Source organism: Macaca mulatta, chromosome 7 (assembly GCF_049350105.2).
Source record: "Macaca mulatta isolate MMU2019108-1 chromosome 7, T2T-MMU8v2.0, whole genome shotgun sequence".
Lineage (NCBI taxonomy): Eukaryota > Metazoa > Chordata > Mammalia > Primates > Cercopithecidae > Macaca > Macaca mulatta.
In genome coordinates this window covers 36027042-36052880 of record NC_133412.1, presented here as the reverse complement: position 1 = coordinate 36052880, position 25839 = coordinate 36027042, and the positions used below count along the sequence as shown (strand labels likewise).

General features: G+C 38.2%; 1 protein-coding gene and 2 long non-coding RNA genes across 5 annotated transcripts in view; 2 read left to right on the top strand and 1 right to left on the bottom strand.

Annotated features, from left to right (window-relative positions):
- ADAM10 (ADAM metallopeptidase domain 10) overlaps positions 1 to 25839 on the top strand; it is a 153612-nt gene that overhangs the window by 7665 nt on the left and 120108 nt on the right. For all 3 annotated transcript variants that reach the window (XM_077939493.1, XM_001097016.5, XM_028850986.2), the window contains one exon: positions 22525 to 22675. In XM_077939493.1, coding sequence (XP_077795619.1) covers positions 22525 to 22675 — 151 coding nt within the window. The remainder of the gene's footprint in view (positions 1 to 22524; positions 22676 to 25839) is intronic.
- LOC144329888 (uncharacterized) lies at positions 10798 to 16900 on the bottom strand. The gene is made up of 3 exons (XR_013395623.1): positions 16508 to 16900; positions 15025 to 15569; positions 10798 to 11903 (listed from the first exon to the last, which is right to left on the bottom strand). It is a non-coding gene; the product is annotated as an uncharacterized LOC144329888 (long non-coding RNA).
- Positions 12942 to 16900, top strand: LOC144329884 (uncharacterized). Its single transcript, XR_013395618.1, has 3 exons — positions 12942 to 13320; positions 15009 to 15243; positions 15446 to 16900. It is a non-coding gene; the product is annotated as an uncharacterized LOC144329884 (long non-coding RNA).

The window sequence follows — 25839 nt, the reverse complement described above, 5'->3', positions numbered from 1 at the left end:
CTCCTCCACTTAATGATGGGATTATGTCACAATAAACCCATCATAAGGTTGAAAAATATGAATCATAGTAAGTTGGGTAACATATGTACGGTCCACTTGTACTACTCCAAGTAAACAATGTGAGATGTATACAGTGAGAACTTTGTTGTTTAGTCACCAGGATTTATTGTGTGTCTATGACTGTTACGAGTCATGAAGCCACAGTATTGAGTGAGAAGAAAAGTAAAAAATACTGAGTTTGTTGGAGTAAATGAAATGCCAACATATAAATATATACTTCTAATTATGTATTGTAGTTGCACCTGAAATGAGGATTTGTTAAGCTTAAGGGACATGAGCAATTGGGGAAGGCTTTTTGAGGTAGAAGAGAATGGCATATAAGATGCTTGTAGGTTTACTTGCACGGAATTGATAGTCTGTGTCAGGAAATCAGGAGAATTGCTAACTGGGCCATGATAATCAGGACTCTGATTATTCTAGGCCACGATAACCGTGAGATAGAATATTATGGAATGTTGGTTGGAGTCCCTGTTGAAGAGTTAGGTTATGATTGACAAATTGGGTGATTGAGTCTTGGATTAGAATGATTGTAGAAATAAGTAAGGATAGAACAAGAAATGACATGGAAGAAAAACTGATAAAACTGGGCAAATGTTTAATGTGAAAGTAACCAAACTTATAGAGGGCTCACTCTGTTGAATGTAAATATTAGGCTGTTTCATTGGAGGGAGTGTGATTTTATAAAACTTTGAAGACCTCAGTCTTTGAAGTTGAAAATGTCTTAAGATTTTGAGTCTGGATAGAAGCTTATAGATTGGGATGGGTGTCAGAGTCTGGGATTTTATCTTATTTGCATGCTAATACTTGGAAACTGGATAAAACTTTGCACAGATCTTAAATCTCTGGCTAGTTATTTGGGAAGCAGTGCTTTAGGTAGTTGGGTTATAGAAGTTTAGTGAATTTGGAGTGGAGATAGAGATTAGTTTAAAGATATACTAACACTGTTTTTTCTTATTTAAGTTGGAATTAGGCTATTCAGTTCAAAAATATGATTGACTCTTGATTTCATGTGAACTGTGAACTTCTGTTTCTGAGACAAATAGGGGAAAATAATGTGATCTTTGCATTTTAGGCAAATGTACATATATGATTTATGGAGCAGAATTTACTTTCCATCTGTTTTTGCTTGTATTGATGGTGACAGGACACAGATATACATACATTTGAACTTTGAATTTAGCTTTCAAATGATCTTTGCATTTTAGGCAAATTTGCGTTAAGTGATTTGTGGAGCAGAATTTGCTTTCCATCTGTTTTTGCTTGTATTGATGATGGCAGGACACACATATACATAGATTTGAACTTTGAATTTAGCTTTCAAAAGAACACATAGAATTCTCTGTGAATTGATGGGATATTAATTTACTATCCCTTTTCCTAGGAATTAAGTGAGATAATTTGTAAAAGTGCTAAAGACTTTAAAGTACTATGTAAATATTATTAAAATTATGTCATTTCCAGACCTACTTTCATTTGAGATTTATCAATTACAAAATACAGATGGATAAAATTTATTTTTAGTAGTTGGACTATTAGAACATCATTACCAAACATTAGAAAATAGAATTAAAGAAAATCCAGAATTCCTCCTCCAACACAATTTTATCGCTTTTTAATATTAATCATGTAATCTTTTAAAATACTTATGGGTTTATATTATAGTATTTGTGTAGTTCTGTATACATTTAAAAAACTAATGTGTAGTTGATGGCTGGGTGTGGTGGCTCATGTCTGTGATCCCAGCACTTTGGGAAACTAAGCTGGAAGGATCAGTTGAGGTCAGGAGTCTGAGACCAGCCTGGTTAATATAGCAAGACTCTATCTCTATGCCAAAAATAATAATAATAATAATAATAAAATAAAATAAGTAAAATTAAATAGAAGAAAAACCTAATGTGTAGTTAAAACGTGTATATATGCAAAGCAGACATTGAGATATTTATAAGTAGTAAAAAATGAAATCATGTCATTCCTGTTTATACCGTATTTTTTCTATTTTATGGATATTGCTGTTCTTTTTTTCTTCCCACCCTAGAGACAGAGTCTCGCTCTGATGTCCAGGCTGGAATGCAGTGGTGCAATCTTAGCTCACTGCAGCCTCCGCCTGCTGGGTTTAAGTGATTTTTGTGCCTCAACCTCCGAGTAGTTGGGACTACAGGCGTGTGCCACCAGGCCTTTCTCATTTTTGTATTTTAAGTAGAGATAGGGTTTCACCATGTTGGCCAGGCTGGCCTTGAGCTCTAGACCTCAAGTGATTCTCTTGCTTTAGCCTCCCAAAGTTTTGGGATTACATGGGTGAGCCACCGTGCCGACTTTGATATTGCTGTTCTTTATTTCAAGCTTTATAGTTAAGTTACTGATCTGTGTCTTTACTAGAAGGGGAATGTTAAGAGGGAAGTAACTGCTTGGTAAGTGGACTGCACTTCTCGATATATGTTATGTACCCGTTTTCATTCAGCAGATACTGGCATTAGTGAAGCAGCCTTCATAGTACTGGCTGTCAGCTATATTACGGAAATAGTCTTGTTACATGAAACTGAATGTCATAATGATTTTTGTTGAAATTGGAGTATTGCTGTAGTAAAATCAGAAAGTGACCTCCTCCAGTTAGTACAGTATATTATCAGAACCCTCAAATGTGTATTATAAAGGTTAGGTATTCTAATCTAGCATAATGGAGAGGACAGTTTTGTTGACAGCTTTGGAGATGGATTGGCACTGATGCTTATAAATTGGTTCAGAAATCAGAATTTAATTTTGGTGAGAATTTATAAAATTTAAGAATGTATACATTTTCCTGGTAGCCCATAAATTCACTTGTATCCATCCAGTCATAGAAATCTCTTAGTAACTCCATGCTCCTTAGGAACAGCAGGCCATTTAGTAAGGAGGAGCTCTTTTTCTTTAGTGTAGAGCACACTTTAGCATGGTGGTTCTCAACTAGGAGGCAGAGGTGGATGTTTTGGGATATCTTATGGGAGAAGGGTGAGTTAATGACAATGGGTTTAATGTGAAATGGAGCGAGTGGGACAGATGTATATCAAAAGTGGGGTGCTGGCTATGTGAGTGTGAACGTGATGTAGGTAGATTGAAAGTCATACTCTGTTACTGTCTGTACTTCTATCTTATTAGAAATTGTATGAAAGATTCAATATAACCCACAGGTTCAGAAAAAGGAATAAAAAAAGATTGTATAAAAGAGTTTCAAATCAGCATAGAAATCTTATGTACACATTTCAATCTTTTGATTTTTAAATTGTATTTCATAAGTTAGTGGTAGAAATTTAATACATTCAATAGATTTTAATCATTCGTGTTTTCTGCCCTTTGTGTATAGTTTATAAAAGAGCTACTTTGACTTCTGAGCCAGCTTGTGTTATTTTTACTTCTTAGAGACTAGCTGATTTCAAAAAGTGGGTGTGTAGAAATATACTTTTAATTGTAGACACTCCCTCCTATCTTGTACTTTAACTTGTAACTGTTAGGTGTAGCTGTTTGCTTCTGGTAGTTGATTTGGCTGGTTTCTAGTGAAAAAATAGATTCTGGCTTAAGTTTGAAGTCACATTGTAGAAGTAGCTTTTCAAAGAGTGCATTAAAGGCACTTAAATATATTACTGAAATATAGGGCATGATAGTTCCTGGAAGCCTACCTTTGTCATACAGGAGAACAGTTTTGTTAGTGGTATTTAGTGCCTGAAGATCTGAGTGAATATGTATATCAAATAAAGGAAGCATTGGTCAACACAGTGTGATGCCTGTGACATGTAGTTGATGACTCAGTAGGAAGGAAATATATTTTTACGTTGGGGAAAAATGCTGTTGGTACCTAATTTTGAAATTATACAAGTGAAAAGTCTGTTGAAAACAAGTTGATTACAAGTAATTTTTTCGAGGAATGCAAATATGCCATGCTTAGCTTACTCTTACATTCTCTCATTTATTGTAATTGAGTTTTTCTGTAAATAGGAAGATCTGTAATATCAACACATTATTGCAGATTTTCTTCTCCCATTCTTAAGATTGTACAATCAACTTTTTGTGTATATATAGGAAAACACTTGCCTGTTATATGATATTTCTGTCTCACACCAAGGTGGTGATGTTGACCCACCATCAGAGAGTTATTCTTTGTTTTTTCTCCTGATGTTAATGAAATTTTCATTCTGTATTTTTTCACCCAATTCTTTAATTTAGATTGGAACAGAATATTGTAAGTTTTGGGTTCAAGGATTGGGAAGTTAGCTTTTGCTTAGAAGGGTACTTGGGAAGTAAGATGCTACCTACCCATGGAATATGGAAAAAAATCATAATGGCTGGCATTTGTTGGGGTACTTAATGCCCGGCACTGTTGTTAGGTCGTTTTGTGTATCATGTATTAGCTCAGTCTTCACAGCATCTCTATGAGATAGGTGTTGTTATTTTCATTTTATAAATGAGAGAGAAGGATCAAGGAGGGTTACTTATCCAGAGTCAGGAAAGTCAAATAGTAGTTATCAATTGAGGGAAGCCAGTATTTGAATATACTCAGTCTGGCTCCAGAATCCCTCCTCTTATATACTATGCTGTCTCCAAGAAACATACCCCAGGCTTTAAAAAGTTTAGTATACTGGGATGATTTATCATTCTTAGATCTTGCCTTTACATGTAGGCTAATTTTACACTCAAAGCATAATTTAGGTTCTTTGTACTTAGAGTATTTGAACCATTTGCCTTTTAGTCAGTGAGGTTCTTTATAGAAGGTATTTTATTTTTTGGATGTGAAAAAATGTTTACAGTTGAGGGGAGAAAAGCACCTTACAGAAAGAACATGCATAAAACCATTTCAGTTTTGTCATAGATAAATGTATATGTAATCATTTTTAGAGAACAGATACCAACTTTCTGGGTAGTAAGATTCATAATGCACTTCTGTGATTAGGAAAAATAATTTTTTAAAAGGCAGATTAGTAAATACCAGTATCCTGGCGACCTTGAGAAAAGTTAAGGAAGATAAAAATACTGTTCTCAAATTGTAAACAGTTCTCCTAAGCTCTCCTGTGACAAGGAAGCCAAGTTGTGTTTTTTCTATTTCTTAGAACCTGCTGGTCATTTTTCTACCACTCTTGCATGTGATTTTTTTCGTATTACTTAGTTTTCCCCCTTCAAAAAAACCCAAAAAATTAGAGATGGGGTCTTACTGTGTTGCCCAGACTGGTCTTGAACTCCCAAGCTAAAGTGATCTTCCTAAACAATCACTTTCGACTTCCCGAAGTGCTAGGATTGCATAAATTTTGATAAAGAATCTGTTTTCTCTATCTCGTAGATCCAACCTAGTTATTCTTCTGGCAATTTTACATATAGGCTTTGTTCAATATACCGTGTTTCTTTTTTTTTTTAATTCTTGAAAATGTTTATACTTTCTAAAAGGTTGAGGGTATACTAGTAATTAATATTTGTATGCCTTTCACCTAAATTTATGAACGGTTACCTTTTACCACATTTACTCTCTTTTTAATAATATATTCTTTTTTCCCCTCTGTTTGATTTGAAAATAAGTTGTACTCTAAACACTTCAGTGTGCTTGCCTTTCATAAAAGTAAGGACATTGTGCTACATAACTAAGGAGATTTTTTTCTTAAGTGTGGAGATGTTCAACTTTCCCATGGGGCTTATAAGTATTAGGTACCATGTGGCTGTAGTATATGCTTTGTAGTATATGCTTTTCAAATTTCCCATGGGGCTTTTAAGTATTAGGTATCATGTGACTGTAATATATGCTAGCTTTCTGGCAACTAAAACAGAGAATGAGAAAGTAAAATGCTGTTGGTGCGCTTTTCTGTGTAGGTAAAATAAAAGAAGAGAAGGGAGAAGATGTTGACTTTGCAGAGTAACCATCCTGTAGGGTGGAGCTATTTTATGTAGGAATAATATCTCAGTAACATAACCTTGAGGTTATTGCATCATTATGGCTTCTTCTGGTGAAGATGTTAATAAGGATAAACCTGGCTTAAGAAGAACACGTTAAAGTAGGAGGAAAATTAATCATCCTTCAAATAGAAAGATATTTAGTAAGATATAATTACCTAGAAACTGTCCTTAGTGGAAGCTGTCATTTTCCGTTGGTGTCAGATTAGTAAAATTTTATTGTCCTCTAGGTTAAATGTATTTTATTTTCATCATTGTCAGGTAACATCTATTTATCCACTGTTAAAGTGTTTATGTGAAAATGACTTTTTTAAGTACAGTTGAACCTCTGTATGTGTGAGTTTCATATTCATGGATTCAACCAACCACAAATGAAAAAATTCAAAAAATAAAATTGGGTCTGTACTGAACATGTACAGAGTTTTTTTCTTGTTATTCCCTAAACAACACAGTACAACAACTATTTATATAGGATTTAGATTGTATTATGTATTATAAGTAATCTCGAGATTATTTAAAATATACAAGGTATGTGCATAGGTTGTATGCACATACCACATCATTTTGTCAGAGATTTGAATGTCCATGGATTTTGATATCTGTGGGAGGTCCTTGAACCAACCCCCCAGGGATACCAAGGGACAATTGTATTCTATTCTTTATCAGGGAGATAAAATTAGGAATTAAGATTGGCATTCTTTGAGTACTTCCTTTTTGTTCATTTTGTCCTGCGTGGGTAAAATATCTAATAGTGATGAAAGAACCTGGACTGGGACAGTCTAGCAAGTAGTAAGGATCAGGATAGAGTAGATGATAAGGAATCGGAGTAAACGATTAGGCAGCTTGGAACTAGGGAATCAGGAAGATCTATAACAAGGAGAGATTCCCAGATACAAAGGTGAGTGGGTCAGAGGCCGAGCTCTTTTCAGATAGAGGTGGGTGAATAGTTAACATGTTTCAGTGAGATTTGATGATACCGCATGCTGTATCTATACTTTTTGAGCTCTTGACTGATTGCTAAAGTTTAGAAATAAATCTCAGTTGATAGGTCCAGTCTCTGCATGTGGGAACAGGCAATTTTGTGGTGTCTGACTGAGGTAAGCAGTACAAGGGTTGAAGATGAGTCAGGGCTCCTGTGGAGTAAACCATGCCCATTGCAATCACTAGCTGTGGAAATCAAGGGTATACATACATACATACATACATATGTATATATATATGTTTTTTTTTTTTGTCTATAAAAAGTATATTCTTTAGTATTGCATTACTTGTTTTCCCCATCTTAGAGGTAGACGTCAGTTTAGTTTTTGAAGGCTTTTTGCCATGTGCTGTATTTTGATAATATTTTTTTCTTTTCAGTTTTTTTTTTTTTTCCCCCAGACAGTGTCTCACTTTATCACCCAGGCTGGAGTGCAGTGGCACAATCTTGGCTCACTGCAGCCTTAACTTCCCAGGTTCAAGCAATCCTCCCACCTCAGCCCCCCAAGTAGCCGGGACTACAAGTACATGCCACCATGCCCTGCTGATTTTTGTATTTGTTGTTGAGATGGGGTTTCGCCATCTTGCCCAGGCTGTCTTTACAGTTTTTTCAGTCATATCAGAAATATGGTGACTTACCTTATTTATGATGAAGGTAATTTGACTCATCGTAGATTATCATGAAATCATTGAAATAAAAATTGAGTTCTTGGCACAGCCTCCTATTTGCTCTGTGACATTGGGTTTGTTACATATCACTCAGACCTCAGTTTTCTTTAAAATGGGCTAATAGTTCTCACTTGATTGGGTGGTTTAAGTGAAAAAAATGTAGAGCAATACAGAGCCTGGCAAATAGCAAGTGCTTGATACATTTTAATTATCATGACATCCAATTCATAAGCATTGTTGTTTAATTTAGGTAAACAAGAAATTGATGTAATCAGGATATTTTTCTATACATGGTAAGATTTCAGGGTACATTTAAAAAATTAGGATACTGTAAAAAATAAAATAGGCATATATAGTTTGGAATTTTTAATTTTTCCCCTTTAAATATATGAAATGTGAAACTTAAAAAGTCATTTAAAAATGTTTTTTAGTGAGGTGTTAATGTGAATTTGAGTATATTGAATTTCTAAAATAAGAATGAGAAGCAACAGCCTTAGTGTAATAATACATATATATATATATAATGTAATGAAAAACCAAAGATACTCTATTAAAGTCAGGGACAAAGTAAATATGCCCACACTCGTTGTTATTCAGCATGGTTTGGTAGTCCTAGTTAGTGTAGTAAGTTAAAAAAAAAAAAGATAAAACTATAAGTAGATGAATAAAAGATGTAAATGTGCAAAGCAGAACCAATAAAAGGCCAGGAAAGGAGCCCTGATGTCCAAGGGGAAAGAGAGGGAGAATTTTCTTTTCCCCTACCTTTTTGTTTTTTCCTGGCCTCTAGCCAATTGGATGGTGCCTGCCCACATTGCAGGTGGATTTTCCCCAGTCAGCCCACCACTCCACACGCCAGTCTTCACTGGAAGCACCCTCTGAGACACATCCAGAAATAATGCTTTACCAGCTCTCTAGGTCTTCCTTTATCTAGTCAAGTTGACACCTAAAATTAACTACCAGGTTAATTAACTACCAGGTTCGTGGATTTCAGGTATTCCTCTTGTAGAGGAAAAAAAGGTGAATTATAACCAAAGGTGGATGAATCTAAGTGTTTAAGTGACTTACCAAAGATTTGATACCTCTTCTGTAACATTTTGTAATACTTGGCTTATTCAACTCTGCTGTTGTGTGAAAGTAGAGATAGAAAATATGTAAATGAATGAGCATAGCAGTGTTGTAAAAACAGGTGGCCAGCTGGAACTGGCCTTTGGACAACAGTTTGCCAACCCTTGTTCTACATTATTTGGAAACTTTTTCTACTCAGTACAATGCCTGAGACGTCAGTAGAGGTATTTTTTGCTTAAATGATAGCTCCATGAAGCAAGTGTGTAGAAAAAAAGAGGTATTAGCTGAGTATCCTTATTTGAAATACTTGGGACCAAAAGTGTTTTGGATCTTTAAATTTTCAGATTTTGGGAATATTTGCATTATGCTTACCATTTCCTAATGTGAGAATCTAAAATGCTTCAATGAGGTTTTTTTTTTTGTTTTTGTTTTTTGTGACTGAGCCTCGTTCTGTTGCTTAGGCTGGAGTGCAGTGGCACGGTCTCGGCTCACTGCAACCTCTGCCTCCTGGGTTCAAGGGATTCTCCTGCCTCAGCCTTCTGTGTAGCTGGGATTACAGGGGTGTGCCACAACTCCTGGCTAATTTTGTATTTTTACTAGAAAAGGCGTTTCGCGATGTTGGCCAGGCTGTCTCGAACTCCTGACCTCAAGTGATCCACCTGCCTTGGCCTCCCAAAGTGCTGGGATTACAAACTTGAGCCTCTGCGCCTGGCTGAGCATTTCTTTTGAGCATTATGTCGGAGCTAAAAAAATTTTAGATTTTGGAACATTTTGGATTTCAGATTTTTGGATACTCAACCTGTATAGCTGCTGGTAGAAGTCAGGGAATTTCTGAGTGAAGAAAGGTTACAGTGCCTCTCAATCTTGAATGTGCATACAGATCATTCTGGGGTAGTCTGGGGTAGAGCCTGAGTCACTTGTGCGGTCAGTAGATCTGCGGGGAGCCTAAGATTCAGCATTGCTAGCACTTTTCCTGGAGATACCTATGCTGTTAGTAGCTGAAACACAGTTTGAATTAACAAGGTTCTGTGTTCAGAAAATTGCAAAATGCTAGACACGGAAAAAGATTTAATTGGATAAAGACGTAAACATCCATAAACATAATTTCCAGTCTCAGTGGTAATAGTTGAAAGAACTTGTTAGTTGAACACATGATGAGTAGTAGGCCTCCATGTTTTCTTTTCTTTCTTTTTTTAAAACATAGAGACAGTGTCTTGCTATGTTGCCCAGGCTGGTTTCAAACTCCTGGGCTCAAGCAATTCTTCTGCCTCAGCCTCCCAAAGTGCTGGGATTACATGTGTGAGCCACTACACATGGCTCATATTTTCTTTTACTTTAGCTTCAGTTTTGAGTTGGACCTTCTGGTCTTCTAAGTAGTTCTTGAAAATGGTTTAGTTGCTCTTTTCTCAATGGATATTTTGCCTTGATGTTGGTTTCCCCCAGTGTTCTTTTAAGACCTGTAGTCACCGGTTGTCATTTAATCTTTTATTTCCCCATCTCTTACTACTTATGTCCTATTAGCAAACTACAGTTATGTAGAAATATTAATACCGAATCATTACAGGCTGCTTAGTATTGGAAGTAAGTAGAATGTTAACTTCATTTATTTTACTGAGAAGATAAGTTGAAATATTTTGAATTGTCTTTTTGATTTGTCTTTGTTTTTGATCCTGGCCCCTTTTAAAAAATTTTATAACTTAGAGAAATTTTGTAACTTTTGTAACTTTTATAAATTTTCTATCTTAGGAAAAAGGTAGGAAGGTCAGAAACCCATATACCTATCACTTTGAAGCGACATTTTTCTTTTTTCTTAAAAATAGAGATGGAATCTCATTATGTTGCCTAGGCTGGTCTCGAATGCCTCACCTTAAACTGTCCTCCTCGGCCTCCCAAAATGCTGGGCTTAAAGGTGTGAGCCACCATACCTGGCCTCAATATTTTTATTAAAAAAAAATCTAGTCAGCTTTTTTGAGATATAGTTTACATACAATAAAATTCAACAGTTTTTTAAGTGTACAAATTTATAAATTTTGAGAAATGTATTTACTTGTATAACTACCTCCATAATCATAGAACATTTCTATCAATCCAAAAAGCTCCCTGGACTATTTGCAGTCAATTCAGAATACTTTCTTTTTTTTTTTTTTTTTTTTTTTTTTGGAGACGGAGTCTTACTCTGTCGCCCAGGCTGGAGTGCAGTGGCCGGATCTCAGCTCACTGCAAGCTCCGCCTCCCAGGTTTACGCCATTCTCCTGCCTCAGCCTCCCGAGTAGCTGGGACTACAGGCACCCACCACCTCGCCCGGCTAGTTTTTTGTATTTTTTAGTAGAGACGGGGTTTCACTGTGTTAGCCAGGATGGTCTCGATCTCCTGACCTCGTGATCCACCCGTCTCGGCCTCCCAAAGTGCTGGGATTACAGGCTTGAGCCATCGCGCCCGGCCAATTCAGAATACTTTCTAATTTCCTTTTGATTTCTTCTTTGACCCATGAACTACTTAGAATTGTAAATTCCTAATATTTGGGGATTTTCTGCATATCTGTTACTGACTTAATTCTACTGTAGTCAGAAAACATACTCTTAGATTTTAGTCTTTTAAAATGTATGGAAACATGCTTTGTGGCCTAGGATTAAGGTCTATCTTTGTGACTGTTCCATGTGCCCTTAAAAAGAAATATATTCTATCTATCCAGTCAAGTTCTTTGTGTTTAAGTTTTTAGTAATCTTACTGATTTTTTTTGTCTACTTGTTCAGAAAGGAGTGGTATGATTTCCAACTCTAGTTACAGAGTCTACTTTTTTCTGTTCTATCAACTTTTTCTTCACATACTTTGAAGCTCTGTTATGTACATACATCTTTAGGCTTGTTATGTTCTCTTCTTGAATTATGAAATGTCCCTCTTTATCCCTTATAATTTTTTTGTTTTGTTTTGAAGTTTGCTTTTTCAGCTATTATTATAGCCACTCCAGCTTTCTTTGGATTAGGGTTTGGATGTTATATATTTCCCCATCCTTTTTACTTTAACTCATCTTTATTTTTGTGTCTGTTAGCATATATTAACATTTCCCTTTTTAAAAAAATAACAAGGCTGGCGTGTCATCTCATGCCTGTAATCCCAGAACTTTAGGAGGCCAAGCCAGTAGGATTACTTAATACCAGGTGTTCAAGACCAGCCTAGGCAACATAGTGAGTCCCCATTTCTACAAAAAATAAAAAAGATTAGCCAGACTGGGCACGGTGGCTCACACCTGTAATCCCATCACTTTGGGAGGCCGAGGTGGGTGGATCACCTTAGGTCAGGAGTCTGAGACCAACCTGGCCAACCTGGTGAAGTCTCTACTAAAAATACAAAAATTAGCTGGGCGTGGTGGTGCATGCCTGTAATCCCAGCTACTGGGGAGGCTTAGGCAGGAGAATCACTTGAACCTGGGAGTGGGAGATTGCAGTAAGCCGAGATCGCGCCATTGCACTGCAGCCTGGGCAACAAGCAAAACGCCGTTTCCGGAAAAAAAAAAAAAAAAAAAAGATTAGCCAGGCATGGCGTGGTGGTGCACCAGTTTCCAGTTACTTGGAAGGCTAAGGTGACAGGGCTGCTTGAACCTAGGAGGTGGTGGGTACAATGAGCTATAATCATGTCACCACATTCCAGCCTGGGCAATGAGTAAGACCCTGTCTCTTAAAAAACAAACAAACAAAAATATATATAAAGACAGCTTTTGCCTTTTAATTGTTACGTTATATCATTTACTTTCCCTTCTGCGTCCCCTTCCCTTCCCCTTCTCCTTTTCCTTTCCTTTCCTTTCTTTTGGAGATGGGGGTCTCTCTGTTTTCCAGGCTGGAATGCAGTGGTCATTCACAAATGTTATCATAGTGCATTGCAGCACCAAACTCTTAGGCTCAAGCAATCCTCCCACCTCATTATCCTGAGTTGCTGGGACCACAGGTGCATACTACTGTACTCAGCTAGATCATTTACTTTTAATGTGATTATTCATATGGCTGAGTTTTAAACTATCATCTTTCTATTTGTTTTCTATTCCATCTGTGCATAGTTCTTTTTCCTGCATTTCTCAGGAGTAATATACTTTTTTTTTGTTTCTCTTTTGTTTTTGGAAACTGAGTCTCGCTCTGTCACCCAGGCTGGAGTGCAGTGGCGCGATCTCGGCTCACTGCAACCTCTGCCTCCTGGGTTTAAGCGATTCTCATGCCTTAGCCTCCTGAGTAGCTGGGATTACAGGCACCCGCCACTATGCCCTGCTAATTTTTGTATTTTTTTTTTTTTTTTTTTTTGAGACGGAGTCTCACTCTGTCCCCCTTGCTGGAGTGCAGTGGCCGGATCTCAGCTCACTGCAAGCTCCGCCTCCCGGGTTCAGGCCATTCTCCTGCCTCAGCCTCCGGAGTAGCTGGGACTACAGGCACCCGCCACCTCGCCCGGCTAGTTTTTTTGTGTTTTTTAGTAGAGACGGGGTTTCACTGTGTTAGCCAGGATGGTCTCGATCTCCTGACCTCGTGATCCACCCGTCTCGGCCTCCCAAAGTGCTGGGATTACAGGCTTGAGCCACCGCGCCCGGCCTAATTTTTGTATTTTTAATAGAGACGGGGTTTCACCATGTTGGCTAGGCTGGTCTCGAACTCCTCACTTCAAGTGATCCACCCGCCTCGACCTCCCAATACATACTTAAAAAATGATTCAGTTTTATCTCTGCTATTGGCTTTATGATATACTTGTTTTGTTTTGTTTTGTTTTGTTTGTTTGTTTGTTTTTTGAGGTGGAGTCTCGCTCTGTCACCCAGGCTGGAGTGCAGTGGTGCCATCCCGGCTCACTGCAAGCTCCGCCTCCGGGGTTCATTCCATTCTCCTGCCTCAGCCTCCCTAGTAGCTGGGACTACAGGCTCCCGCCACCCAGCTAATTTTTTGTATTTTTCGTAGAGACGGGGTTTCACGGTGTTAGCCAGGATGGTCTCAATTTCCTGACCTCGTGATCCGCCCGCCTCGGCTTCCCAAAGTGCTGGGATTACAGGCGTGAGCCACCGCGCCTGGCACCTGTTGTATTTTTTAAAGGTTGTTCAGAGTGTATAATATCTTAACTTATCACTGTATACTTTCAAATATTATTTCACTTCTTATAGAGTGTATGTACACTGCATTTCTCCTCTGTTTTGTGCTGTTATTGTTACACATTTTAATTCTGTGTGTCATAAATTCCACAGTAGATTGTGTTTTAAAAAATATATTCACTTAACTTTAAAAGAGATTAAAAATGAGAAAAAGAAATCCTTTTTATTTTCTTATATATTCATTATTTCTGTCACTATTATTTGCATCAATGTAGATTTCCATTTGGTATTATTCCTTCTGTCTGAAAAACTTTATCATTTCTATTAATGGAGGCTACTAGTGATGCATTGGAAGCTTTGAAACCCAAAAGGGCTTTGTTTTACCTCCTCTTCCCACCTTCATTTGTGAAAGTTATTTTCACTGGCTATAGAATCTTAGGTTGATAAAGTTATTTTTTTCTTGTAGTACTTTAAATATGTTGCTCCATTTTCTTCTGACTTAACATAGAGTGTGCTGTCAGTTTTATCTTTGTCCCTCTGTTTATAAAATGTGTCTTTTTTTCTGGCTTCATTGGTGCTTACCTACCCACAAATGATTTTAAGATTTTTTTCTCTCTAGTTTTTAGTCATTAGCTTATGACATGCCTTTATGTGGTTTTTATTTATTTATATTTTTAATTTTAATTTTAATTTTTGAGACAGGGTCTCACTTTGTTGCTGAGGCTGTTGTGATCATAGTTCGCTGCAACCTCGGACTCCTGGGCTCAAGCAAACCTCCTGCCTCAGCCTCCTGAGTAGCTGGGATTACAGGTGTGCAATAAAAATGCTTGGCTAAGTTTTACTTTTTTTTTTTTTTTTGTAGAGACAAGGTCTTGCTATATTGCCCAGCTGATCTTGAACTTCTTGGCCTTGAAGAATCCTCCTGACTTAGCCTCCCAAAGTGCTGGGACTGCAGGCATGCACTACCACGCCTGACTAGTTTTCTTTTATTTTTCATATTCGTGTAATAAATACTTTTTATTTGTTTGTTTGTTTGTTTATTTTTGAGACAGGGTCTTGCTCTGTTGCCCAGGCTGGAGTGTGGTGGCACGATCATAGCTCACTGCAGCTTTGACTTCCTGGGCTTCAAGCAATCCTCCCACCTCAGCCTCTCGAGTAGCTGGGACTGTAGGCATGTGCCACTCTGCCCAGCTAATTTTTGTATTTTTTAGTAGAGTTGAACTCCTGGGCTCAAGCAGTCCACCTGCCTTGGCCTCCCAAAGTGCTGGGATTATAGGTGTGAACCACCGTGCCCAGCCTCTGTGGCTAATTTCACTCCACTAGTAAGGTGTTATTTTTCTGAGGACTGTAGCAATGCTCCATGCATCACAAGGTCTTCTCTAGACGGTAGGAATATGAGCATTGCCCAGCCCTTGTGTGAGCTTTGAGGATTGTTTTGCTTCCTTCTGCTGGTGGTTCATTTTTTCTGAGGCGGGATAGTTTATTCTCTCACATGCTTAGATCAGTAGTCAGCCAAACCCTTAGGGAACCCTCACTTGAGGTGGCTGGAGCTCTCTCTCTGTTCAGGTTCCTGCTTTCTGACACTCTGGCCCATAGATTCTAAATACCTGATCTCCCTGAACTCAGAGGTCTGTCTCAATTGAGTGGAACCTTCAGGCTCTTGGTTTCTCCTCCCTGCTGTTTGGCCTGGAGACTGCTTGCAACAGTCTCCAGGCCAAACAACCTTGGCCAGTTGTAGTAGATCTCACTTCATTTGTTTCTCTTGTCACATCCTTGTCTAGTTTTCTAATTGTTTATAGTGGTAGGCTAAATTCAGTCTCTGTTACTCCTGAAGTGGCTAGTGATTTAATAATTCGCATATTTTTTCTTTTTACCCTGTCTCCTACCCTAGAGTCACTCTAGTGTGAATTGTGGACATCATGTCATTTTACCCTTAAATATTTAAAATGTACCTCCCCAAATTTAGAAAATTCTCCTCTTCCATAATCACAATGTTGTTGTACTAAGAAAAATTAATATGAATTTCTCTCTCTCTTTTTTTTTTTTTTGAGACGGAGTCTCGCTCTGTTGTCTAGTCTGGAGTGCAGTGGCGCGATTTCGACTCATTGCAACCTCCGCCACCTGGGTTCAAGCAATTCTGCCTCAGTCTCCCAAGTGGAGACAGAGTTTTACCATGTTGGCCAGGCTGGTCTCGAACTCCTGATCTCAGGTGATCCGCCCACCTCGGCCTCACAGAGTGCTGGGATTACAGGTGTGAGCCATCGCGTCTAGCCAATATGAATTTCTTAATATCATCTAAGACTAACTCTGCTTTGTCTAGGATTGTTTCCAAATGTCTTTTATTTTCTTCTCAATAGGATTCTTTTTCTATTTTCCTTTTATTGTTTCTTTCATGTTTTTTTTGTTTTCTAGTGTGTTTTTACAATGTTATGTTCATGGTTGTGTGGATCTTCTCTGCCCAGATACTCTTTTTGCTATGATATAAAGTGGGTGACTTTTTTTTTTTTTTTAAGACGGAGGCTCTTCTTGCCCAGGTGGGAGTGCAGTGGCATGACGTCTGTTCACTGCAACCTCCGTCTCCTGGGTTCAAGCCATTCTCCTATCTCAGCGTCCCAAGTAGCTGGGATTACAGGCACCTGTCACCACACCTGGCTAATTTTTTTGTATTTTTAGTAGACACTATGGGTTTCACTATGGGTTTCATCACTGTGTTGCCCAGGCTGGTCTCAAACTCCTGACCTCAGGTGATCTACCCACCTCAGCTTCCCAAAGTGCTGGGATTACAGGCATGAGCCACTGTGCTTGGCTGGTGATTTCTTTTTACTTTTCTTTCTGCCTCTGAGACCAGTGTATTTTTTTTCCCCTTCAAATCATAGTTTGAGGGGCTGATTATTTTGTGTTTTATTCACTTTTCTGCAGTCATGGGGCCGTGATCATATATAATTTTTTTGAGAATTCCAAGACTCCATTCTCTTGAGATTTTTAAATAAGTGAATTGTGTGGCATCTGAGGGCTAGGGGCAACATCAGAAGTCCAGTGTGCCATGCTTTTCCACATTTTCATTAAAATATTGTTTCCTTTCTTGGCTGTCTGTTTGAAAGATTATATTATTAGGTTATGACCAGTGTTGTATTTAGCACACTCTCTTGAAAAAAAGAAAAAAAAAATCCTCTGATTTGGCTGGGTACGGTGGCTCACACCTGTAATCCCAGCATTTTGGGAGGCTGAGGCAGGAGGATTGCTTGAGCCCAGGAGTTTGAGACCAGCCTGGTCAACACAGTGAGACCCTATCTCTACAAGAAATACAAAAGTTAGCCAGACATAGTGGTGCATGCCTGTAGCCCCAGCTACTGGGAAGGCTGATGTAGGAGAATCCCCTGAGGCCTGGAGGTCAAGGCTGCAGTGAGCCTTGATAGTGCTACTGCACTCCACCTGGGCAACAAAGCGAGACCTTGTCCAAAAAAAAAAAAAAAATTCTCGAATTTGTTGCCTTTTCAATGTCAGTTTCGGTGGTGTAAATACTCCCTTTGTGGCTGATTTCAAGCTACCAACATAATGTTAGAGAGCATGAAGTTGGGAAGGGAACTGACATTCATGAGCATGTATCAGCCAAATTGCTTATCTTTTTTTATTTGATTTTAGTTCTTTTTTTGTTTTTTTGTTTTTTTTTTTTTGAGATGGGGTCTGTGTCACCTAGACTGGAGTGCAGTGGGCCATTATCATAGCTCACTGTGGCCTTGAACACTTGGGATTAAGTGATACTCCCTCAGCCTCTTGGGTAGCTTGGATTACAGGTGCATACCATCATGCCTGCCTAGTTTTTATTATTTATTTATTTAGTTATTTTTATTTATTATTATTATTTTTTTTTTTGCGATGGAGTTTTGCTTTTGTCACCCTGGCTGAAGTGCAGTGGTGCAATCTTGGCTCATTGCAACCTCCACCTTCTGGGTTCAAGTGATTCTTCTGCCTCAGCCTCCTGAGTCGCTGGGGTTATAGGCGCACGCCACCATGCCAGGCTAAGTTTTGTATTTTTAGTAGAGACTGGGGTTTCACTGTGTTGGCCAGGCTGGCCTTGAACTCTTGACCTCAGGTGATCCACTTGCCTCAGCCTTTCAAAGTGCTGGGATTACAGGCGTGAGCCACCATGCTGGCCTATTATTTATATATGTATTTATTTATTGATATTTATTTATTTATTGAGACAGAGTTTTGCTCTTGTCACCTAGGCTGGATTGCAATGGCACGGTTTTGGCTCACTTGAACATTCGTCTCCCGGGTTTAAGCGATTCTCCTGCCTCAGCCTCTCGAGTAGCTGGGCTTACAGGCACCCGCCACCATGCCCAGCTACTTTTTGTATTTTTAGCAGAGATGGGGTTTCACCATGTTGGCCAGGCGGGTCTTGAACTCCTGACCTCAAGCAGTTCACCCCCCTCGGCCTCCCAAAGTGCTGGGAGGACTACAGGTGTGAGCCACCACGCCTGGCCACTTGGCTAGTTTTTAATTTTTTTGTAGAGACAGTGGCCTTTCTGTGTTGCCTAGGCTGGTCTCGAACTCCTGGACTCAAGTGATCCTCCCACTTTGGCCTCCCAAAGTATTGGGATTACAGGTGTGGGCCACTGCATCTGACCCGGTTTCAGTTCTTGAAGTTTGTTCTGTGTGTGTGTGGAGTGGGGGCGGAGGGGCAGGTAGGCTGCTTTATCCTCTACCCACGGCCCCCTTATTTCCCTCTTCGTTAAGTATTGGGGAATAGAAACTACGTAATTTGATTTCATGCATTATCTTAATGTAAGTTTTTCTTTTTTTTTTTGCAATACTGAGATTACACAAATGCTGATATTTAGGCATAATTAAGATGAACATTCATAGGTCTTATATAGAAGATGATAATGAGATGGACTTGGTAACTGTGTGTCGCTGGGAAGTGTTTTTAAGTTTCCCAATTAAACCCTGTGAATCATGTTCTATCGCAGTTACAAAGATTCAGAAAATCATTACTCAGGTCTTTTGCCAGTGAAAGTGAATATTATGTTGCTTTTATATAATTTATTTGTATGTGGGACAGAGAAAAGATGACTCTGTTTAATAACTCTCCCAGTAGAATTTCAGCTGTGTAAATAGTTGAGCTTTTGTCGTGCATGCTTCGCTAGAACAGCAATAGTTATTGTTTTAAATTATCAGAAGTGACAAAATACTTTTTCTGAACTGTGACTTAAAAACTTGACTTTTTCCTAATTTAGCACCAGAGACAGAAATAAAAACCAGCTTGATGCCTTTGGTGCTGAAAAAGGAGTGGAATCCACAGTTCTACAAAGCCAAGCTTGTGCTATGGCAACTCAGACCACTTAAATCCAATTCAGTTATCCAGTGGAAATTTTCAAAATGGAAGAAATTATTCAGAAGTTCTCATACTTCCTCATTCTTGATTTCTTATTTTTTGCTAAACTCAAGTATACTACATTTATAAGTATGTTTAAAGGATACAGAAGATGCATTGGTATATTTGATTCTATTATTTAGTCTTGATTTTTAAAAGTTCCATGCTAGTGGGTTTTATTATCTCTTAGAATTGGCTTCACTGTAATTTCTTTGCTACTTGTGAAGATAGTTTTGGACTCATTCCTCTCACCTCTCTTGGGAGGAGTGCGTTCAAGAGGAGGAAGAAGTAACTCAGTAATAGTTTAAGTTGAATTGTCCTTTTATGCCGTTCTTTGTGCTCATGAGCTTTTTGCATGCATTTAAGGTAGGCATTGTTGTCTCCATTTTACAGATTAAAAAACTACCTCCTGAGATTTAAAAAAGTTGAAAAATTACCTAGCTCATGTGGTTATGGCTAGGAAGTATCAGAATTCAACCCAGTTTTATTTTTTTATTCCTGAATTCTTGGCTTCGATGTGTGTATATTGGTCTGAAAGGCAAATGTGGGAGAAGGAAGAAAAGGAGGAAGGGGGTAGAGATGATGATGATGGATAATTTATTGAACCTTGCCTCTTTGGTAGGCTCTCTAATATTAATTGTCACACGTGGTTTAAATCATTTAATCTGTGAGTCTTAAAAGAGAGCTACCCTAGTGTCTTCATTTTATGGATGGGAGACTGAACCTGAGTAGTTTTCTGTTCTAATAACTGAAGGTAGTGGTATTCAAACCCAGATCATTTTTTTTTTTTCATTCTGGTAAAAAATGCTTAAGGTAAAATGTACTGTCTTAACCATTTCTAAGTATACACTTCAGTAGTGTTAAGTATATTCACATCGTTGTCCAACAAATCCTAGAACGTGAACCCAGATAATCTGACATCGGAGTTTATGCCCTTAACCACTTAGTGCATAAACAGAAAATTTGGTGTTGGATTACAAAATTTAGTGTTGGGTAATAGATGAACCATTTTTAGAATACTTATTTGTTTTATAAAAGACGACAGTTTTCTTTAGTTAAAAATTTTACTTGATTTGTCAAAGAATCACTTTTTTTTTTTTTTGCTTCTCTTGAAGATGGAGAAATAAGGACCAAGTTTACATTCCTGCCTGAAAGGAAACAAGGAAACCAGGAAAAATACAGAAAGACAATGGCTTTTTTTTTTTTTTTTTTTTTTTTTTTTGAGATGGAGTCTTGCTCTGTCACCCAGGCTGTTGTACAGTGGCGCAATCTTGGCTCACTGCAAGCTCTGCCTCTCAGGTTCAAGCCATTGTCCTGCCTCAGCCTCCCGAGTAGCTGGGACTACAGGCACGGCCACCATGCCTGGCTAATTTTTTGTATTTTTTAGTAGAGACAGGGTTTCACTGTGTTAGCCAGGATGGTCTCCATCTCCTGACCTCGTGGTCCACCCACCTCGGCCTCCCAGAGTGCTGGGATTACAGGCGTGAGCCACCGTGCCCGGCCTTTTTTTTTTTTTTTTGAAACAGTTTCACTCTTGTCACCCAGGCTGGAGTGCAGTGGTGTGATCTTGATCTCGGCTCACTACAACCTCTGCCTCCCGGCTTCAAGCGATTCTCCTGCCTCAGCCTTCTGAGTAGCTAGGTTTATAGGCACCCACTACCACACCCCGCTAGTTTTTGTATTTTTAGTAGAGATTGGGTTTCACCATCTTGGTCAGGCTGGTCTTGAACTCCTGACCCTAGGCGATCCACCTGCCTCGGCCTCCCAAAGTGCTGGAATTATAAGCGTGAGCCACTGCGCCCGGTGAGACAATGATTTTTTTTTTTTTTTTTTTTTTTTTTTTTGAGACGGAGTCTCGCTCTGTCACCCGGGCTGGAGTGCAGTGGCCGGATCTCAGCTCACTGCAAGCTCCGCCTCCTGGGTTTACGCCATTCTCCTGCCTCAGCCTCCCGAGTAGCTGGGACTACAGGCGCCGGCCACCTCGCCCGGCTAGTTTTTTGTATTTTTTAGTAGAGACGGGGTTTCACCGTGTTAGCCAGATGGTCTCGATCTCCTGACCTCGTGATCCACCCGCCTCGGCCTCCCAAAGTGCTGGGATTACAGGCTTGAGCCACCGCGCCTGGCCGAAACAATGATTTTTAAGGTATTGGTCATCAGGTAGTGAGGGACCCTGAGTGGCGAAACAGTAAGGTTGGCCCTTTGTGCCAGCTTTCTGCCTTGAGAGATTTCTGGGTTATGGTGCTATGAGAGGGAACCTAGGTAGAGTCCAGTGAACTCCCTCAGCTGAAGAGATGAAGACCAAAGTGGCTGGAGTTCACAGACAGAATATCAGGGTGAAGAGAGAGCTGCACAGAGGATCCCTGAGATCTGCAGAGACTTCCACTGTAGTGTTTAGCAGAGCTCTGATCAGCTCCTATGAGGAAACTACCTGAGGCTCAAGAATCATCCCAAAAGATTAGATTGAATGGTACCTGGTGCTCAGATAGGGCTGTAAGTAGTGCCTTTTTTTTTTTTTTACCAGGTAGACTGGAAGAACTCAGTTCATGGAGCATTGGATAGACTATTGAGATAGGTCTTGTCTCAGTAGTGGGAAATAATTAGCCCCAGACTGAGCACTCATTCTACATAAATTTGTCTAGAGAATTGAAGAAGAGGTAATACTTCTCAACACATTTTTTTACCCCAATACCAAAACTTGACAAAGATAGTACAAGAAAAGAAACTGTAAGCCAGTATATCCCCTGAACACAGATAACAAAATTCTAAACAAAATTACAGTAAATTGAATCTGACAACATGACCAAGTAGGGTTTATCTCAGGAATGCAAGGTTGGCTTAACATTCAAAAATCAGTAAATTTAATTCACCATATTAATAAATTAAAAAGAAAAAAATATGATCATCTTAATAGATGCAGAAAGAGCAGGTACAGAAGTAAGCATTTATTCCTGATAGTTTTCTTTTAACTTTTTATTTATTTTTGTACTTTTTGTTTATTTTTATTTATTTTTATTTTTATTAGGGATGAGGTCTTGCTATGTTGACCAGGCTGGTCTCGAATTCCTGGCCTCAAGCAGTCCTCCCATCTCAGCCTCCTAAAATGCTAGGATTACAGGAGTGAGCCACTGCACCTGGCCCTGATAGTTTTTATCAGCAAAATGTGAATAGAAGAGAACTTGCTCAGCTTGATAAAGGACATCTAAAACAAACTTACGGCTAACATCCAAACGTGTGTGTGCGGTTGGAATTACTGTCATGATAAGTTTTAATAATATATGTGTTAATGGAGAATTCGTAATAGTGCTGGGATTAGGGAGAAATTGTTTCATACATATTCATAGATACATGAATCATGTTAGAACTAGAAGGGGTCTTCAAGATGATACTAATTCCGACTGTTGTTTATTTTTTATAGGTCAGTACGGGAATCCTTTAAATAAATATATTAGACATTATGAAGGATTATCTTACAATGTGGATTCATTACACCAAAAACACCAGCGTGCCAAAAGAGCAGTCTCACATGAGGACCAATTTTTACGTCTAGATTTCCATGCCCATGGAAGGTGAGTGAATTTATTGCTGACTGTGTCTGAAGTTCCTCTGTGTTCAATCTAAGTTGAAGAAGAAATTTATATCCTTAATTTTCCTTCTCTAATGCAAGGTCTTCATTTGGAAATTCCATTTCCACTGGAATTTGGTATATGCATTAGAAAATGACTTATTTTAAAATGGATTGCCCTTTTATATTGTTGAGGAAACAGTCAAATTTAAATGTTTTTGAATTTATGAATCAGATCTTACGTTAGTAAAAGATATGTCTTTAAAGAAGTTTCTGTGTTCATAGTTTCTTACTACTTTGTATGTTTTATGGTCAATATATCTATCTACTGGTGCCAGCAGTGAAGGTAACTACTTGTATGCCATTGAATACATCATTTACTCAGTTTTACCAGTTCTAAAATGACAGCTGGTAGACAGATTACCTGCTGTATTGTTCGATTCTCAGTCAGAATTGTTAAGTGATAAAGGGGAGTCAAGGGAGAGAAGTTTAAAAAAATCACTTATTGAGTACCTGTTGTGTTCTAGATACTTTATATGCATTTTCTTGTTTAATCTTCTCAACATCCAGACACAGGTAAATAGGTTTTTACATCCGAGGAAACTAAGGCTCAGAGAAGTTAAATACCTTACACGGCACTGATTTTACTGAGACCTGGCTAAACACCCCTTTTTTTTCCTCTATCTATTAGGGACTCTTACAGAATCTTGGAGATCTTTGTGAAGCCCTCTCTATCTTATGTGTAATTATTAAATCTATTCCTTTTGTACTTTTTCTAATGATGTAACCCTGATTGATTACTGTAGTATTCACTTCCCAGTAAGTTTCCCAGCTTCCACTCTGTTTATCGTTAAAGCTATTCTACTGCTATGAGATGACTTTTCTCTAAATACTTACTTTTTCATGTCAGCTTATTGCTCTAAAGTCTTCAATTAATGATTGTTAGCCAGATTTTCTTAATTTGACTTTAGTTTCTCTGTAAATTAATCCTAGTCTATTATTGTAAACTTACTTTGTTTTACTTCCCAGCATCAAGTGTCTGTTTCACCCAGAATGATCTTCTAGTCACTGAATATACCACGTAAACTTTGTTCTCTGTGTCATTTGTCCTAAATCCTGATCATCTTTTAATGTACAATTCATCTTCTGCCTCTTAGACGCTTTACTTTTTAATTCCCTCTAAACTTTAAAATTGCTTATCGGAATCATTGGCATCTTCATTTGTGCTCTCTTCCTTTTTGTGGGTACTTCTTATTAATTTTTCCATAACTGTGTTTTCTGTTCCTCACAGGCATCCTGGCTACTATTTGGTATTATCTATTATATGGCACATATGGTACATGTGCTTAAAAAACATTTTAATGGATGAAAAATCTGATAATTAGGAATGCTATAAAACTTAAAAGTATTTTGTACATGGAAATAAATGTGTTACTTAAATTAATGATTCTCCATATTACAAAAGTAATGATTATTGTTGAAAAAATTACTTTCAAGTTATAAAATATTTATTTGAAGGAGGGAAAAAGGTTTATTTCAGGGTCTTTACTTCTAGATAAACATTTTAGTGGCAGCAGTTTATGTAAATTTTTATGATCCTTCAGATGTTTTAAAATTACTCTTTCTTTATTAGTATGTACTATGAAATTACAAGCAATCATTAGTCTTACTGTTTTTAATGAGCATCTCAATATATTTAGTATTATTAATTATATTAATATATACCAAATACGATTTGACTGTCAAAAGGAGAAGATTTTAGCTGCTTTTGGCTTGAATATCTATTCCTAATAATCAGATTTTTGTTAGCTATATCATGTAATTCATATTGAATAAATGGCAGAACTAAATCCCTAGCTCCTTTGTGTGTGTGTCAGTGAGTGAGAGAGAGTCGGGAAAGCAAGAGGGTTTGCATGAGTGAGTGGGCTGCCATATAGTTGTCCAAAAAAATGTTTATTGACTGCTAGTGAAAAGTTACTTAGTGTAGGCTGTGGGTGATAGAAACATAAAGCAAACATAGATCTCATAGGAGCGGTTAGATGTGCCTAAGTTATTGCATAAGACACATATGATGTGTTACATTACAGATAAAATGCTGTAGGTATTCAAAGGAGGGAGAACTTCTTGCTGAGGCACTAAACAAAGGACCTGAAACCAGGAAATCTCATGTAATGTGGTCTCATTTATAGGGGTCACTTTAGGATACCTTTTTTTTTTTTTTGAGACAGAGTCTTGCTTTGTTGCCCAGGCTGGAGTGCAGTGGTATGATCTCGGCTCACTGCAACCTCTGGGTTCAAGTGATTCTCCTGCCTCAGTCTCCCAAGTAGCTGGGACTACAGGTGTTCACCACCATGCCAGACTGATTTTTGTATTTTTAGTAGATACGGGTTTCACCATGTTGACCAGGCTGGTCTCGAACTCCTGATCTCAAGTGATCTGCTCACCTTGGCCTCCCAAAGTGCTGGGATTACAGGCATGAACCACCATACCTGGCCCATTTTAGGGTGCTTTTAACACAAATCTGCTTAACTATACAAACTTACTATATTTTCTAGAATTTCAGATAGTTTATTTTTCCAATTTTTATATGTTCACACCGTCTCAGAATTTGTGCCCTAAAACATGGTCGTTGTAATTACCTTTTAAAATACTTTAATTAAATATGCAATGGTCTGATGATCTTGTTCCTCCCTTTCCTTGAAAATAGGCCTACAAAATGACTGGAGTAGTATAATTATAGATTTCCTGCTAGGTCTTTCTTCCTCTTCTATCGTCTAAGAAATACTAGTCTTGGTACACTATAACTCCTCCTAACAGGATTTCTATCTATATATAAATTATTTATTATTTGTTAATAACAATTTGTAGTAATTAGTATTTTATTTTTATAAATTCTTATTTTTTGTATTTGATATGAATATGTTTTATTTTTATTTTTAGGTAGATTGGCTCAATATATAATAAATATAGTTTTGAAATGACTTTGGGTTAGAGTTACTTGTAGTCCAGCCTATAAGATGTGTACTATCAGGCCGGGCGCGGTGGCTCAAGCCTGTAATCCCAGCACTTTGGGAGGCCGAGACGGGCGGATCACGAGGTCAGGAGATCGAGACCATCCTGGCTAACACGGTGAAACCCCGTCTCTACTAAAAAATACAAAAAACTAGC